The sequence below is a fragment of the Citrus sinensis genome, chromosome 9 (assembly GCF_022201045.2).
Source record: "Citrus sinensis cultivar Valencia sweet orange chromosome 9, DVS_A1.0, whole genome shotgun sequence".
NCBI classification, from domain to species: Eukaryota; Viridiplantae; Streptophyta; class Magnoliopsida; order Sapindales; family Rutaceae; genus Citrus; species Citrus sinensis.
The window spans coordinates 4,709,871-4,726,324 of NC_068564.1; the positions used below are offsets into that span (position 1 = coordinate 4,709,871).

Genomic DNA, 16,454 nt, shown 5'->3' on the forward strand with positions numbered 1-16,454 from the left:
ATATCAAATGCACATGCATGTATGTATTTTATGCCAATATGTCGAGAACTCAAAATACCATCGGAGCTTGTTGACAGATAAAATAGAATATATTTTAAACAAAATAATTAAATATGTTGCAAAATGAAACTATTAAAGAGCAAAGCGTGAGCTATTCTCCCTCTCGGGGTTTTTTATTTAAATATACCTCATTTGTTCTTAAATATCAAATCTATACCTCATTACATACATATACCTCTTAAAAATATAAAAAGTCAAAAATAACCTTAAAAAATCATCTATTTACGTTTATTTCCTCTCTCATGATTTCTACATAATAACACAACTAAAATCGAGTATACTCGACTTTTTATCTGACTTAATTAAAAGGAAAATTTTCATTTCAATTTAAGTCGAATATTCTCAACCAATTACCAAACTTCAATGAAAAGTCAAGAATTTTTGCTGCATGAATATTGGGTAAGGTTAAATTAAAACTAGGTATTTTCGACTCTTTACTCGACTTACTTGAAAAAATTAAAAAAATTTCAGATAATTTTTTATTTTAATTAAAGTCGAATATTCTCGACTATTTACCCGACTAACATGAAAAAATTGAGAATTTATGCTGAATTACTAATTATGTATGGTTTGGTTGAAGTCGAGTATTCTCGACCATTTATCCGACTTTAAGGAGTTGGGTTTAGTTTTATGAGGATTTAGTTGTAGTTATTTTTATATTGGGTTTTTTGAAGGGAATGGGTACATCCCACACAATTCTCCCTCTCGCTTCAGTTTTTCGTTTGTTCGTTCCATTGCCGGTCCAAACGGTAACCCCTGTTACATTCAACAATCGCAAACACTATAATTTGTTTTCACGAGCTCCTCTATGTCCATCAAATTGGTCTTTCTCTTCATCTTACTATCTTCCTCGGTAATTGCACCATCAATAATCAAACTTAATTCTTTTTGTTTTTAACTAATTTCACCGTTTCTGTTAATTTTATTTCATGGGTTTGGTCCATTTGGCATATTTCCGTTCCGTAACTTCCAATTTTTTTTCCCCTTTAATCAATCAGGTTTTAGGAAATGGAGATGGGAATTCAGGGAAGTACCCAATAGTTGTGAGCACGTGGCCTTTTGTGGACGCTGTGAGAGCTGCTTGGAGGGTTGCTGATGGTGGGTTTTCAGCCGTTGATGCTGTCGTCGAGGGTTGCTCTACTTGTGAGGAGTTGAGATGTGACGGTACAGGTGGGATTATAAAGTACTTGCGATTAGCTTTTGTTTTAGTGCCCGCTTTATCATTGTTACTATTATGGGTTGAATTTGCATTGTAATTTTTCAAGTGTATGATACCATCTTTTCTTTAACCATCAATTGCTAGTTGCATTAGTTTATACAAGGCTTCCTATGACATATTTGTATTCACAAGGTTTTAGCTGCATTGACTATACATGAACTGCATTTGAGGCTGTAATATGAGCATTCGATCTCCACTGGGATATTTAAAGACCTGACATAATCCGTTAATCTTTTACTTCTCATATTATGGGTTATTGGAGATACTGCAAGAATGCGGTTTCATTGATGATATGAATTTGGTGTGAACAGTGGGGCCTGGTGGAAGTCCGGATGAGAATGGAGAAACTACAATTGATGCCCTGATCATGAATGGGGTAATGACTTTTTACATGCTCCTTTTGTTAAAATAATCATTTTCTTACTTCGCTGCGTGGTTATTTATTTATTAAGAATGACAATCTATTATCTATTTTGGTAAGACATGCATAGGCCACAATGGAGGTTGGAGCAGTAGCTGCCATGAGGTTTGTGAAAGACGGCATTAGAGCTGCAAGATTAGTTATGCAACATACGGAACACACTCTCCTTGCTGGGGAGAAGGCATCAGCCTTTGCCATTGCAATGGGTCTTCCTGGACCCGCAAACCTTAGTTCGGCAGAGTCTATGGACAAGTGGACTAAATGGAGAGAGAATGGATGCCAACCAAACTTTTGGAAGAATGTTGTACCTGTAGATGGTTGTGGTCCATATCAACCAAAATGCAATATGGGCCCTAGTGAGGGGGAATGTCCTGCATCCAATCTGATGGGAGTTACTGAATCAGGATCATCTTATGTTGGTCTCCACAGCCATGACACCATATCAATGGCTGTTATTGATAAAGTAAGTTCATTAAGGCACAAGTCTTTTCTTTATTTTCCATGTATGTATGGTTATTTTATTCAAAACTTCTTCCTTCTGTAGATGGGGCATGTTGCTGTCGGGACATCAACTAATGGAGCCACCTTTAAGATCCCTGGAAGGTAAGGACATCAATATTACTCCCAGATGAGATTTTACATTGATTATGACATTGAGTAACATTTGTCTTGATAATTTTACATTGATTATGACATTGAGCAACAATTATCTTGATAATCTTTACTTTTTTTGAAAGGAAAAAGACATTCAGGATCTACTTATCTTAAAACCTTTTATACCATGTTTTAGTGTTGCTATTACATAGCTCATATTTGTTGTTTGGTAAATTATTTCTCTAAGCCAATATGGATCACATGGGATCAGATTATGTTTCTCCATAAAATAATTTCAGTAAAAATACAGTTCTTATGTTTCATGAAGCTTGGAAAGATGACTCCAGAAGTTGCTGATGCAGGAAGAGGCGATTAGAGTACAGATATTACTGATCCCACTACCAAAGCTGCTAGCCATAAGCAGCAGCTTTCTCTTCCACTTTTGGAGTAATATTGGTTTCAAATATCCTTGTGAACAGAAATAGAATGGGGTCCCATTTTGCCTCTGTAGAAAGCAAATATATGGATAAACATGAAGTTGTGGATATTTTTTTCCCTTTCAGTCACTCGTACCGATTTCACTTCAAGTTGTTTATCATACATTTTGAGTTTTTAAGGCTTATCTTGTTGAAATGAACAACGAGCCAATCATAAGTACCATTTTGCTTTTAGTTCATTTATTCATTTCAAGACCATGTTATGAAGTTTCTTTTCCTGGTGGCAGGGTGGGTGATGGACCCATTGCTGGATCTTCAGCATATGCTGATGAAGAAGTTGGTGCTTGTGGTGCAACTGGTGATGGTGACATCATGATGCGTTTCCTTCCCTGGTATTGTATTACTTGGGACTCAAAAAGTTTTTGTACTTGTGGCTTTTCGACATTATTGGTCCTTGCCATTTTGAGGAAAACTCGTACTGTGTGTGATGATTTGAAAAGCCTTCTTTTTTGGTCTTGAACTTGTAGTTTGTTTAGTCACTTATAGCACCTCTCCCATTGTTGTCACCCTTATATTAAGCCAAAATTAGGTGGTTGTGAGTATGCTTGGCTAAGCCAGTCTGAGAATCTGCTTGCCTGCACCTTTGATCTTGCTGAGTAATCTGCTTGCTTGCTTTACCTTTAGCTAATCTGAAGATTCTCCTGTATTCAACCTTATTTCATTTTCCTTGTATTTTTCCATTAAGTTAATCTGATCCGTGTAAGATCTGTTTTCAGTTATCAAACTGTGGAAAGTATGAGACAAGGAATGGGACCAGAGCTTGCCGCAAAGGATGCAATCTCTCGAATTGCAAGAAAATTTCCAGATTTTGTTGGGGCTGTTGTTGCCATCAATAAGAATGGTGAGCATGCTGGTGCTTGCCATGGATGGACATTTAAGTACTCGGTGAGAAGCCCAGAAATGGAAGATGTGAAGGTTTTCACCGTGCTACCCTGAAATCAGCGCCTCCTGCAATCAGAGTTCTTTGGATAATAACTCCATTGTTTATTGTACATTTCCAGTGATCTGGATACCTTTGTAACAATCTTTCCATACATATTATTGATGAACAAGACAAATAAAATTTCAGAGAAATTTGCAGCTGCTATTAATACAAATTGCAAAAGTTTGCTAGTGTTGTATGGGGAGAAGCTGCACCCGCCTACTAAGGGCCATTCGGCAGGTTCAATGGGTCCCACAATGGGATCGCAAATTTTTATTTAAGGAATATATAAAATTTTATCATTTAATTTGTGAATCTCACTGTAGAACTCATTAGACCTGCTAACTGACGGGTCATTAGTTAAACGGTGCGCTAGTCTCTCATAAGTTTTTCTCACTTATATATATCATAACCCATTGTTTGGGCACAGTTAGATTCTCACTTGCAGCATCCAAATTTTAGTTTGATCATTCATCAAAGTTGGGATGGAAAGTCGGGATTAAATTGGGAGAATTGCGTGGGATATACCCCATTTCCTTCAAAATACCCAATATATACTTAAAATTATAACACTCTTAAATTTTACATATATATACTCTAAAAAATTAGAGAAAGTACAAAAATAATCACAACCAAATCCTCATAAAACTATACCCAACTCTTTGAAGTCGGGTAAATAATCGAGAATACTTGACTTCAACCAAACCATACACAATTAGTAATTCAGTATAAATTCTCGACTTTTTCATGTTAGTCGAGAATACTTGACTTCAATTGAAATAAAAAATCATCTGAAAAATTCTCAATTTTTTCAAATAAGTTGAGTAAAGAGTCGAGAATACCCGACTTTAATTTAACCTTACCTAATATTCATTCAGCAAAAATTCTTGACTTTTCATTGAAGTTTGGTAATTGGTTGAGAATACTCAACTTAAATTGAAATGAAAATTTTCTTTTTAATTAAGTCAGGTAAAAAGTCGAGTATACTTGACTTTAGTTGTGTTATTACGTAAAAGTCATGAGAGAGGAAATAAACGTAAATATATGATTTTTTAAAGTTATTTTTTACTTTTTATACTTTCACGGGTATATGTTTATAATGGGGTATAAATTTAGTATTTAAGGACAAATGTGGCATATTTAAATAAAAAATCCTAATTTCAATATCCTAAAAGGCGCCATAACCCATTATTTGGGCACGGTGAAATGATCAGATAATCAATAAAAATTAATAATATCAATATTTGATGATATGATGGTGCCCCGGCGATGAAATACAGTCCATTAGTCAATAGTAGCAAAAGAAATCAAAATAAATAAATGAAATTGTGGATAAAAGCCAAGCTACCGCGATTGGCATTTACTATTTTTATAAAAAATTTTAACCTAAAATGGAGGGTAAAAAAAAAAAGTTGGCGGGTTAGAGAAGTTATTCGAAGTATCTAACGATGTTGACAAGTCAAAGGCGGGTAATAAATTATAATTTATCAAAAACAAAAAACCTGAAGCAATCTGGCGAATTCGTTGATCTTTGAATTTCAGCTGCGATTTTTATCAAAAAAATTCAGATTTTTCTGGATTATAATACTCTCAGATTAAATGGACAGAAACAGCGACGACGACGACGCCGGCAACGCCCTTCAAAACGCGCCGTTTAATGGAGAAGCGCCTCTTTTGAGCTCGAATCTTTTCATGGATCAAGTTGGAGAAGTAGTTCTCACCCTTAATTCAGATGGGTTGTCTTGGAACTCGCTTGATTCCCCCGAAAATGTAATCTTTTTGTCTCTCTCTCTTTCTCTCCCCCGCCCCCCCCACATTTCAAATTAACGGAGTTGCTTGTTATGTTAAACAGTTATGTATTGTTATTTTTTTTTTAGTGACAATTAGTTGTAATAGACGTAGCTTTTATTGAATGATCATGCAAATTGCAATGTGCCATTTTGTTTATCGTGTGATTGCAATTTGAAGATCATCGTGAGGCGTGGTGAAATTTGATCTTTCAACGTTGTTGTTTAGGAAATTAATTATCCAGGGTTACTCATGTTTTTATGAAACAGGGTGGGGCTTCTTGTTTAGGCATTAAACTTGAGAATGAAGTTCCAAATGAAGTCAAATTGTCTGATGTCTATGCTGTAGAATTAATAACCAAAGGTGCAATTTATAAATCCAAACTTCCAAAGGCTGGTGCAGTTCTTTTGGGATTTGAGCCTTACGACTCTGAGGTTTGATCTTATTCTCATCCTTGTGAATGTGCTCTTACTCTTCAGTTGGTGATTGTATGCGAGGCTGACACATGTTTCTACTTTTTTGGCAGATGTATCGCTTTACGGTGCATAGTTTTCAGAAATCAAAGACTCAGCCAAATCTTTGGGTCTTGGCTGTGTACACCTTTGGTCACAAGGATTTGCCAACATGTGAGATGTGGGTGAATCGAGTTAATGCTTTTCTGAACATGGAAGTGGGAAGACCAAAGAATCTTTTGGTACGTTGTGTAATCGTTTAAAGGCCATTTCTTTGTTTGTTTAGTTTCATGTCTCATTGATGAAATGAATGGAAACTATAGTTTAAACTTTCTCCAGAATTTATTTCTGATTGGTAGATTTTCATTCACCCAATGAGTGGGAAAGGCAGTGGCCGTAGAACCTGGGAAACTGTGGCTCCTATTTTTGTTCGTGCTAAAGTAAACACAAAGGTAAGAGTGCATTGTTCAACACTAGTGGGCTTGTAAGTTAGATAGTGACTTACATTAATGGTTCAACTTTTTCATCAGGTGATTGTGACTCAGAGGGCAGGACAGGCTTTTGATGTGATGGCATCCACTAAAAACAAGGAGCTCAGCTCATATGATGGTGTTCTAGCTGTTGTAAGTCATGAAATCCCTTATTGAGCATCTTTTTCTTAGTTAGAGTTCTAATAGCAGCATGTAGTAGCCGAAGGCTAATCAGTTAGTAAAATCACAAAACCATGGCAAACTAGTGTTAAGGCATTGGATCCACTTTCTCTATACTCAATGTGATATTTACTTCTTTGTTAGTATGATGATTTATGCAATGTATTTGTGTGCTCCAAAATGAAAAATAAAAGAATCCTGCCAAATTGACTGATTTGGTGACAAGCATTTTATGTAAAATACGTACTGCTTCAGTAGCATCTTAAAACAATTCTGGTTAAAAAAACTAAGTAATTAGGAGAATTTCTGAAAAACTCTATCTGGTTTTATTACTCATTATAAACTTGGAATTTTTTATTTCAATCAGGTCAAATAACAGAACAGAAAACTAAGGAAAGAATGATGGACAGCCGTCTGTAGTGTGAAATCTACTAAAGTTTGGCAGAAAATTTCTTTGTTTTAAATAGCAATTTTAAGAAATAGTTATCTGGTCATGCACACTACTGAATGCTGCTCTCCTTTTGCAAATTGAGATTCATCAATGGAGAACGAAGGAGATAACAATTGCATAATTCTCTTCTATTAGCTAAGTATGATGCCATCTTAGGCATGTGTGCACTTGCCTTGACAACTGCCTAACGACCACTTGATGTTAACTTTCCTACCTAAATAGATTTATATTGACCAAACTACAATAATTTAAAGGCACTTTAGTGGATAAAAAACCTGAAGGTCAGACCTTGTCAACAGTGTTGTTGAAGCTATTATAAACTTCGTTGGTTTAAGAGGTGTGAAATGAATCAACGACATTTATTCCCCGGTATAATAGCATTCTAAGAACAAATATTCATATCAGAGTATGATACTAGGTGGGAGTCGTGGAAATTAAACCTTTCCATGAGTCTGTATGAAATTTGTTTTTACATGTGCCATGTGCTTATTGATTATTCTGCAGTTGCCATTTACCATGTGCTTCATTTTTACGAACTCTCGTAATCAGCCTTTTGAATTGTCACAAAGTGTAATTCGTGGTTGACGGTTTTTTAGAGCAATGCGGCCATTAGCTCGTTTCAGGAGTATACCTTTTGATGTGTTATGGTGTGGTTTTTCCCCTTTAACGGGCTTGTATACATGTGTTGATTTTAGATTTAATTTGTTTCTCTTGTATGTGCTGTTACAAGTGCTTTTTTCCCTTCTGAAACTACTGTTTGTTGCTAATTATATGGTGACAGGGTGGGGATGGTTTCTTCAATGAAATCCTTAATGGTTTTCTTTCTTCGAGGTATAAAGCTCCTTATCCACCAGCCCCTGCAGGTTTTGTTCATCCTGTTGGGAATGATCACTGTTCTTCAGATCATGATCTGAACGAAACAGTTACTGAGACTTCTCAACATGATGAAGACCAGTCTCATCAAGACCAGTCTCCTCTCCTTGGAAGCGAGCAATATCATGGATCAAGATTACCAAATTCCAGTACGTCTTGTAGAACTATATCACCTGCAAGTTATGCAATTAATTTGATTGTTATGCAATTAATTTGATTACTAGTTATGGTAGGTGGTTATCTGACACTAAATGTATCTGGAACTAGAGAAATGGTTCTTCTAATCAATTTGAGCCATTCCCATGTCATCTTCAAATAAAATAATTTTTTCAGTTGATTATCTGTTCCCTTGTAGTCTATTGGAATTAGTTGTCTGTTTTCTTGTTCACGACATCTTTCAACTACGTAACTACTCTTTGCTGATGACTGAACAGACCAAGATACTGACTTTCGCATCCCCAGTGAACGCTTTCGGTTTGGAATCATCCCTGCTGGTTCAACTGATGCTATAGTGATATGGTATTTTCTTGTGTTATTTTGTCTTTTGGTTTCTTTTGAGGCAAGTCTGTGAACGTATGTCAATGTTCACTAATAGGGACTTTGTATGAGCATATATCTACTCCTATATGTTTTATTGAATTTCACCTTGCTTTTATGCATGAATGAAATTACATAACATCCATCTTGTTCAGATAGTACGTGTAAATATTCTGCTGTCAGTTATTGTAAATGTGTGAAATATTTGAGCTTACTGGCAAGATGTCTCTTAGTTATCCTATTTGTATTATGCTGTGCTTTATCTTGCATGCCAATTAAAGAAGTTGCATTTGTAATCACTCTAATGCTTGCATTAAATGAACTTTCAAATTACATTTTATTTTCATTGTCATATTGTTATGTTGGCTTTCAAGAGATCTGGAAGACCTTGTTGCGGCTCATAGCCAAATTTCTTAAACATCATTTCTATTTGAGCTGTTTACTTTCCTGGTCGTTATAATTTGCATCATTCTTCAGCACCACTGGAGCTCGAGATCCTGTAACATCTGCATTGCACATTGTCCTGGGTAAAAGGGTGTGCCTTGATATAGCTCAAGTTGTTAGATGGAAAGCAACAGCTACTTCAAAGGTTGAACCTTTAGTACATTACACGGCTTCTTTTTCAGGGTAATTTCTTATGCTATGCTACTATCACCATATTTCTACTCTGTTATAAATGTTCTTTTCTTTTCTTTTCTTTTTCTTTTTTTTAATGGTTGCTTTTGCATCGCTTTTGCCTATATATATATAGATTATACTAAGCTATGGTCAGCTTCTTGCTGGTAGACAGAGGATCTAGATAGGATTATATAATGTTAATCCTGAAATACACATGGTGCAACAATAAAGCATGTGGATTCTGCCTCATAAATTAGTAAAAATTTAGTGGCAATTATTAGGGGGCAGGTGGAAATTGTGTAGTTAATGCTTCTACCATAAACTATTGAGCATCTTGTGCCTTGTTTTTCCCTATTATCGCCAAACCTTCATGTTTGGCCTTAGCCTACTCTACAAATAGTCCTTCTCATAGACGTTTTAAACTGATCCATATTCTAGTTATATGTCCCATACTCTGGTCTCATAGACGTTTTAAACTGATCCATATTCTAGTTATATGTCTCTATTTTGTGGAGTTGTTTTGTTATTTTCAAATGAAATAATTCTTCCCTGTTTACTTCATGTTTAAGACTGGCAGTTACATTATCTATTATTGTGCTCCTCGCATACTTATATCTTCATTTATCAATCACTTCATCTTCCTTAATCATCTAAATATGTTCTGTGGGTAGTGGCATTATTACTCATTTTTCATGTGCTTTTCTTTTTTATGGGATCTATCATGCTTTATGTAGATGGTATCCTCTAACTCCTCTGCTTCATGTTTACAGGTATGGGTTCTATGGAGATGTCATTTCTGAGAGTGAAAAATATCGCTGGATGGGCCCCAAGCGATATGATTATGCAGGAACAAAAGTGTTTTTGAGACACAGGTAAATTCCCCAGTAGGTTTATATTTCTTAACAAGTCCCTAGAACTGCACATACTGTCAATGGCAGGTATATATAGATTTGCCTCTAAAACTTATGAAAGCATTTTACTTTTGGCTCTGGTTTTGGATTAAAAAAGAACTTGAGTTATAGAAGAGACATGGAAGGTATAAAGCTGCCACCTTCGGTTTCACAAGGCCTTTGAAATTCATTCAGGGCTAGTTATGAATTTTTTTTTTTTGGGTGGTATTATACTGTATCTGAAAGAAATCACCCATATTTTCATGTAATTTGAGGCAGTGATAAAGCATAAAATTATAATTAGATAATTGAGGGTCTTGATAATACCCTTTAATGTGAATGGAATGTGAATGGATCTGAAACTGCTTATAGAATCTTGTTCTGACCTTGAAATTTGGGTGTCTGGTGGGTCTCAAATTATTATGCTGATGTCTTTTTGCATGTGGCCAACTGATTTAAACTTTTCATATATCTTGGAGGATAGTAAGCTCAAATATTTGGCTTTACTACATTCTCTAACCAATGCTTTATACGGTTTACTCATGAATCTCAACAGCTTACACTGTTTTCTGGGATCATAATATATGTATATATATATATATATATTTTTCATTTAGGTCATATGAGGCAGAAATAGCTTACCTGGAAGTTGATGCAGAACACACGAATTCAGTATCTAATAAGGGCTATTCATGTAGTAGAGCACAGACATTTCGCAATTCAAATAAATGTGAAAGAGTGATTTGCCGCAGAAATTGCAACATCTGTAACACAAATTCAGTTGACATGTCTTCGACTGCTACCAGCAGAACACCTTACTTCCGTCCAGAAGAAGCAAGGTGGTTAAGATCGAAAGGGCGTTTTCTTAGTGTTGGTGCTGCAATAATTTCTAATCGAAATGAAAGAGCGCCGGATGGGTTGGTGGTTGATGCACACCTTTCAGATGGCTTTATGCATCTCATATTGATTAAAGATTGTCCTCGTGCTTTGTATTTATGGTAATAGACAGCATCCCCCACTCTCTTCTCTCTCTTTCCCCAACTTGGTTGATTTTTATTGTGATGCTATCATTGTTTGCTTTAATATATTAAGGGTGCATATTAATCAATGAAATAGTTTACAGTAAGGATACACATTTTACTCATTTGATCTGCTTGTGTTTTAGGAAATATCCTGCATCTAACATACAAATAGAAATATGTTATGACTTCTCACCTGGACCCTGGCAGCCTTTAGAGTTGAAATCTTTATCCATCAATTAATTAAATTGTCTTGTTTTCGCAAAATCAGATGATCCAGTTGTATGCATCTAAATAATTTAGTAGGCGGAACAACTATATTATTTTAGTCTTGTGTTACAAAATTATGTCACGTCACTTATTATGTCTTTTAAGTTCTGCAACACTGAACATTTTAGGATTATCTTTTGTTTCATGTCATAACTCATAAATCATGAATGATAATACAGGCACCTTACTGAGCTTGCAAGGAAAGGTGGAAACCCCCTTAATTTTGAGTTCGTGGAACATCACAAGGTATATTTGTCCTACGGCTATCATGTTTCTTTGCGGCGGAAATATCTTTGTCTAATTATATTTTGAAACCGTGCAGACTACTGCTTTCACATTCACTTCTTCTGGAAAGGAGAGTGTATGGAATCTAGATGGTGAGCTCTTTAAAGCACATCAACTCTCTGCTCAGGTTTTCCGAGGCCTTATTACCTTATTTGCATCTGGTCCCGAGGTTTAGTAGAATACCGTCTAGAAGAGCATATCAACCATACCTGTCTACAAAACTCAGCTTGATATTCAAATAACATGATTTTGTAAACTATTCGGGGGCTTCTCAGGCGACTCATGACCTTGATTTAGGAGGTCTTGAGTTGTAGTCGCCAAATGCCATTTTTGTATACAAAAGGGTAGATTTTAGCTCTAGCCTCTAGGATTATTCCACAATGACAAAAGGTCAAGATAAATTATTTCCAAGAGGTTGTATTCATATGTCTACCCTTACACGGGAGACTTAAGAGAGTATTAATAAAGTGATGTTAACAAGGAAGTGGTAACTGGATTACATTTTTTATTACTAGCTAATTGTTATACATTTAGAATTATCTCATAATGTGAGCTTTTCTGAATTTTTAAAGATTTTGTGTCGTATGTTTATTGGTAATGGTGTATGAGTAAAATTTAATGGAAAATGATGTTTGCCCCGGGTCAAACCCCGAAAGAGATCTAAAACAACGCCGTTTCATCTATTATTTTTGTTTTTGTTTTTCTCGGTAAAACGACGCCGTTTTTCAAAAGGCCAAATTCTCACGCTTAAGGCAAAAGCAATGCCTGAAGCCCAGAACGGCAGACCACATATGCTTTCTCTTCCTCTTCATTTCACCGTACTAGAATTTGGAGCTGGAGGAGGTGTCGGTGGTCGTCTTGGTGGTGGAGCTAGAGGAGGAGGTGGAGGCGGGGGTGGTGGTTGAGGTCTAGGTGGAGGGTCAGGTCATGGTGGGGGATTTGGTGCCGGTGGAGGCATTTGAGGAGGAGACGGAGCTGGGGGAGGTGGTCGTGGTGGGATAGGAGGTGGGTCAGGTCATGGCGGTGGCTTTGGTGCTGGGTCAGGTCACGGCGGTGGCTTTGGTGCTGCGGGCGGTGTAGGAGGTGGGTCAGGTCACAGCGGTGGCTTTGGTGCTGCGGGCGGTGTAGGCGGTGGTTTTGGTGGAGGTCTCGGCAGCCATGGTGGCCATGGAGGAGGAGTTGGTATTGGAATTAGGATAAGCATTGGTGTGGGAGGTGGTTCGGGCAAAGGTGTAGGAACCGGTTCCGGCAGTGGAAATGGTGGTGGTGGGGGCAAATAATGAAAAGCGTTTATGAATTTAAGTTTCAAAATCTAATGTTTTGTAGCTTCGAAGTGTTAAAGATCTTTGTTTTAATGCGAGTTCTGATTGTCAGTTTCAAGTGTTCTGAGCTTTTGATGCAGTTTGTTGGTTGTTGGCTGTTGCTATGTACCATCATTACAATATCAATTACTTCCTGATTATTTCTGTATTTCATCTTCCGCAAATGGTTTAATTTGTCAATAAAAAAATTCAAGCAGAAATAGTGCCGTTACGAGAACGAAGAAAATGAAGAAGAAATGGTTCAACTGGGTTAAAGAGAGAGGAAGAAGAAGGCTGCCATTTGCAGACCAAAATGACTTCGTTGAAAGCAAATCAGAATAAATAAAAAATTAAAGCGGAAACGTCGTCATTCAATAGCACTTGAAAACAAAAAAAATTACGAGCCAAAATGGCGTCGTTTGACGCATTTTCGGGGTTTGACCCGGGGCAAACATCAGCACTCAAATTTAATTTAATTTTTTTTATTAATCATCAACCACTTACGTGTGTTTTTCCTCATGAAGAGTTTAGATCATGAAAAAATCTCTTTTTGAATGTATGATGACTAATTTTCCTATAAAATGACTAATTTTGCGAAATTGGGAGGCAAGCTATATGAACTTCAATTAATTTTCCTATAGAATGACTAATTTCATAACTTTAACCTGTTCAAACTTCGTTTGGAAAAATTATGCCCGTCTCACTAGAAAAATTATGCAGCAAATACAATACTGATAAAAGGGTGAACTTGAGAAGAGTTGTATAAGTTTCGATGTATTGACTTGGATAAGCTAAGATAGCTAGTGGAGCTTATAGATTTAGGAATGATTCATGTATGACAAGAAGAAAGTCCGAGCATGGAGACAATTTTCCACAAAAGTTAACGTTTAATTGGTCACTGAAATGAAGACTTGGAAATCCAGGCTCTTTCTTCTTTCTCGACATTAAATCATGGGATTACGACAACCCCAAAGCCTTCTCTTTGGAATTGTCACATGCCAGTAAACCGAACAACACGTACACCATCCAACACAACTTACCCTAAAGCTTCAGTCTTCAGGCTGCCAAAAGACAAACACACAGATATTGCAATGTCTACCCCAGCAGAGTAATCACATCTCTTTTTCTCTGTTACTGATTCTTTGTGGCATTTTTTATGATTCTGAGAATCTAATAATATGATTATTCTGTGTTCATCAACTTTTTTTCAGATATTACAATTCTCTGCCACCGGTGAGCAAGACATATGGGGTGGCATGTTTCATGGCCACAGCTGCCTTTTATTTACAGCTTTATAATCCCAAGAATATTGCTCTCAAGTATGAAGATGTAATCAAACGTTTCCAGGTAAATTCCTTAGTTTCCAATATATGGATTTCTTAGAGGTTAAGTTACATGTCATCTGATCAGAAAATTTTGCTGGCGTTGCAGGTTTGGAGGGTTGTTACCAACTTCTTCTTCCTCGGGCCATTCTCATTTCGTTTTGCATTTCGTCTCATAATAATGTAAGACATCCTATCAGTTTGCCTATCCTTTGATTTTACATTTTGTTCTGCTATATATGATAACTCTATTCTCTAGTCTCTAGTCTCAGATTGCGAGAGCTTGAACAGAAACATGACAGTAGCCAGACCATCGTATATATAGACATGATAATTAAAGTTAAATAGATGATAAATATGAAGTCTCTTGCTCTACATTTAGGTCATTTTCTCATGTTAATTTCATACGGTCAGACCTTCTAGAGTGATACGAGAGGTTTGGATTCAATCTTATCTATACCAAGGTCATTTGGTTAACAGAAACATATAAAATCACCTTATACAAAATTATTCTTGTAATCTTTTACTGTCTTAATAGCATGGTTTAAAGTTGATTTATGTTTCCATGGTATCTAATAGTTGAGTTAATAAATTTCATAGAGCAAAATATGGTGTTTCACTAGAGAGGGGGCCTTTCGACAAGAGGACTGCAGACTACTTGTGGATGTTAATGTTTGGAGCACTATCACTTCTGGTCAGTCAATGCACAATCAAATAAGCACAAAGCTCTATTTGTTGTTCTCTTTTGAAACATATATAATTCTGCGTACTAATTGCTTATAGGTGATGGCTGCTATACCACCTCTGCGGACTCCGTTCATGGGGCCTTCCTTAGTATTCATGATGGTTTACATTTGGGGCCGAGAGTTCCCAAATGCACGTATCAGCATTTATGGTGTTGTTTCATTGAAGGTGACAACATTCTTGATCTTCAGTTTTATATACACATACGTGCCACTTTCCTTTTAGCAACAAGTTGCCATGATTAGCAGGTTTAAACAATCATTTATCTCGCATTTGTATATTAGTTTGCAGCTAATTTCGAAATTATATGCACAGGGCTTCTATCTTCCATGGGCAATGCTAGCACTTGAATTGATATTTGGGAATCCTTTATTGCCGGCTATTCTTGGAATGGTCGCGGGACATCTTTATTACTTCTTAACTGTTCTTCATCCTCTCGCCGGCGGAAAGTACATTTTCAAGACTCCTCTCTTTGTGTATCCTTCAAAAATCCTGGTCACTCAGCTTAGCATATTTCATGCATACAAATTACTTTTAATTTACAACCTCAATAATACGGTTACTATATAACTTGACAGTGTTTCTTCTTCACTTAATTGAGTGATCTTTAACAACTTTTTAAGTCACAAACTAGTTGCATTTTGGGGGGAGGGGACTCAAGTAAACTCCCCCGTGCCAAGGAATCCACAGGCCGGCGTTGCATTCCGCGGCAGAAGCTACAGCCTGAGTGGTACCCGAAGCACCGCCCCATCCGCAGAACAGCCAGAAACTAACACAACAATTCCTTCTGAGCAACCCAATGCAACAGCTGGCGGAGTTGCCTTCCGGGGCAGAAGTTACCGGCTTGATGGCCGATAAAATTAGCAAGCCACATTGTTACGCCACATTGTTACGCCACATTTATATGTGCAAACAGTCTGTAGCTCTAGCATTATTCATAAATTAATGAAGCAATGACATTAATCAATTAGACAGTGTATTGCTAATCTTATTTGTCTTCAAAACTTTGTATTCAACATCTAACTTTTGAGATGAGATGTGTATATGATGATATCATATAATTATCGTGATTATATTTGTGGTTAAGGGATAAATACCGGCTCAATTAATTGTATATTATTATACATATAAGTTTATCCTCCTCTTAGTAACCGGATGGAAGTAACGTTGCGGTTGTCTTCCGTAGATACCATAATCGGCACGCCAATAAATAAATGGCACGTGTTCATTTCTCGTGATATTATGATTGTCACCAAAAATCCTTTCTTACTTGATTGTTGGAACGTCTTTGTAGATACATCCAATACGCTCTCGCATTCAAGGTTTTTTTTTTTTTCGCATTAAATTACCTAGTATCTGAAGAGTACATTGCGTCTTGAATAATCTAAATTTGAGCCGAGTAATACCACTAGAACGGCAAAACTTCCCAATAAGTATTTAACGCAATTACATTCTCAAATTTTAAACCGAACCGAAGACCTTAATTAGGATAATATCAACTGATCTATGCGTTTATTGATACTGACATTCAAGCTTGTAGA

General features: G+C 36.5%; 4 protein-coding genes across 6 annotated transcripts; all 4 read left to right on the plus strand.

The window, feature by feature from the left end:
- The first annotated feature begins 738 nt into the window (after positions 1-738).
- LOC102620322 (probable isoaspartyl peptidase/L-asparaginase 3) lies at positions 739-3,888 on the plus strand. 2 transcript variants are annotated; one of them, XM_006490103.4, is made up of 7 exons: positions 739-913; positions 1,059-1,230; positions 1,591-1,655; positions 1,771-2,163; positions 2,245-2,303; positions 3,019-3,123; positions 3,508-3,888. In XM_006490103.4, the coding sequence occupies exons 1-7, from the start codon at positions 869-871 to the stop codon at positions 3,725-3,727; spliced, it is 1,059 nt and encodes a 352-aa protein (XP_006490166.2). In that variant the 5' UTR covers positions 739-868; the 3' UTR covers positions 3,728-3,888. The 2 variants fall into 2 exon arrangements, with proteins under 2 accessions (XP_006490166.2, XP_006490167.2); XM_006490104.4 differs by lacking the exon at positions 739-913 and having other exon boundaries at positions 1,148-1,230; positions 1,761-2,163.
- Positions 3,889-5,155: 1,267 nt separating this feature from the next.
- LOC102620773 (ceramide kinase) lies at positions 5,156-12,030 on the plus strand. Of its 2 annotated transcripts, none has more exons than XM_025092111.2 (12): positions 5,156-5,483; positions 5,771-5,935; positions 6,028-6,195; positions 6,313-6,405; positions 6,484-6,576; positions 7,836-8,076; positions 8,362-8,446; positions 8,942-9,091; positions 9,853-9,954; positions 10,674-10,970; positions 11,441-11,507; positions 11,584-12,030. In XM_025092111.2, exons 1-12 carry the CDS (start codon positions 5,313-5,315, stop codon positions 11,719-11,721), a joined length of 1,770 nt encoding a protein of 589 aa, XP_024947879.2. In that variant the 5' UTR covers positions 5,156-5,312; the 3' UTR covers positions 11,722-12,030. The 2 variants fall into 2 exon arrangements, with proteins under 2 accessions (XP_024947879.2, XP_006490168.2); XM_006490105.4 differs by having other exon boundaries at positions 5,161-5,483; positions 10,590-10,970.
- A 277-nt stretch (positions 12,031-12,307) lies between these two features.
- Positions 12,308-12,826, plus strand: LOC107174910 (glycine-rich cell wall structural protein 1-like). The gene is made up of 2 exons (XM_052433448.1): positions 12,308-12,428; positions 12,513-12,826. The coding sequence occupies exons 1-2, from the start codon at positions 12,308-12,310 to the stop codon at positions 12,824-12,826; spliced, it is 435 nt and encodes a 144-aa protein (XP_052289408.1).
- A 519-nt stretch (positions 12,827-13,345) lies between these two features.
- LOC102621067 (derlin-1-like) lies at positions 13,346-16,007 on the plus strand. Its single transcript, XM_006490106.4, has 7 exons — positions 13,346-13,955; positions 14,059-14,194; positions 14,279-14,352; positions 14,770-14,863; positions 14,953-15,081; positions 15,229-15,389; positions 15,537-16,007. The coding sequence occupies exons 1-7, from the start codon at positions 13,843-13,845 to the stop codon at positions 15,769-15,771; spliced, it is 942 nt and encodes a 313-aa protein (XP_006490169.2). The 5' UTR covers positions 13,346-13,842; the 3' UTR covers positions 15,772-16,007.
- Positions 16,008-16,454: the final 447 nt, after the last annotated feature.

Bases quoted from the DNA above. Each gene is read 5' to 3' on its own strand.
- LOC102620322 (XM_006490103.4), top strand. From the start codon at position 869: ATGTCCATCAAATTGGTCTTTCTCTTCATCTTACTATCTTCCTCG. The intron at 2,304-3,018 runs GTAAGGACATCA...TCCTGGTGGCAG, and splicing joins ACCTTTAAGATCCCTGGAAG to GGTGGGTGATGGACCCATTG. The intron at 3,124-3,507 runs GTATTGTATTAC...ATCTGTTTTCAG, and splicing joins ATGATGCGTTTCCTTCCCTG to TTATCAAACTGTGGAAAGTA.
- LOC102620773 (XM_006490105.4), top strand. From the start codon at position 5,313: ATGGACAGAAACAGCGACGACGACGACGCCGGCAACGCCCTTCAAAAC. The intron at 5,484-5,770 runs GTAATCTTTTTG...TTTATGAAACAG, and splicing joins CGCTTGATTCCCCCGAAAAT to GGTGGGGCTTCTTGTTTAGG. The intron at 6,406-6,483 runs GTAAGAGTGCAT...CTTTTTCATCAG, and splicing joins GTGCTAAAGTAAACACAAAG to GTGATTGTGACTCAGAGGGC.
- LOC107174910 (XM_052433448.1), top strand. From the start codon at position 12,308: ATGCCTGAAGCCCAGAACGGCAGACCACATATGCTTTCTCTTCCTCTT. The intron at 12,429-12,512 runs GTGGAGGCGGGG...GCATTTGAGGAG, and splicing joins TGGTGGAGCTAGAGGAGGAG to GAGACGGAGCTGGGGGAGGT.
- LOC102621067 (XM_006490106.4), top strand. From the start codon at position 13,843: ATGCCAGTAAACCGAACAACACGTACACCATCCAACACAACTTACCCT. The intron at 14,353-14,769 runs GTAAGACATCCT...TAAATTTCATAG, and splicing joins GCATTTCGTCTCATAATAAT to AGCAAAATATGGTGTTTCAC. The intron at 15,082-15,228 runs GTGACAACATTC...TTATATGCACAG, and splicing joins ATGGTGTTGTTTCATTGAAG to GGCTTCTATCTTCCATGGGC.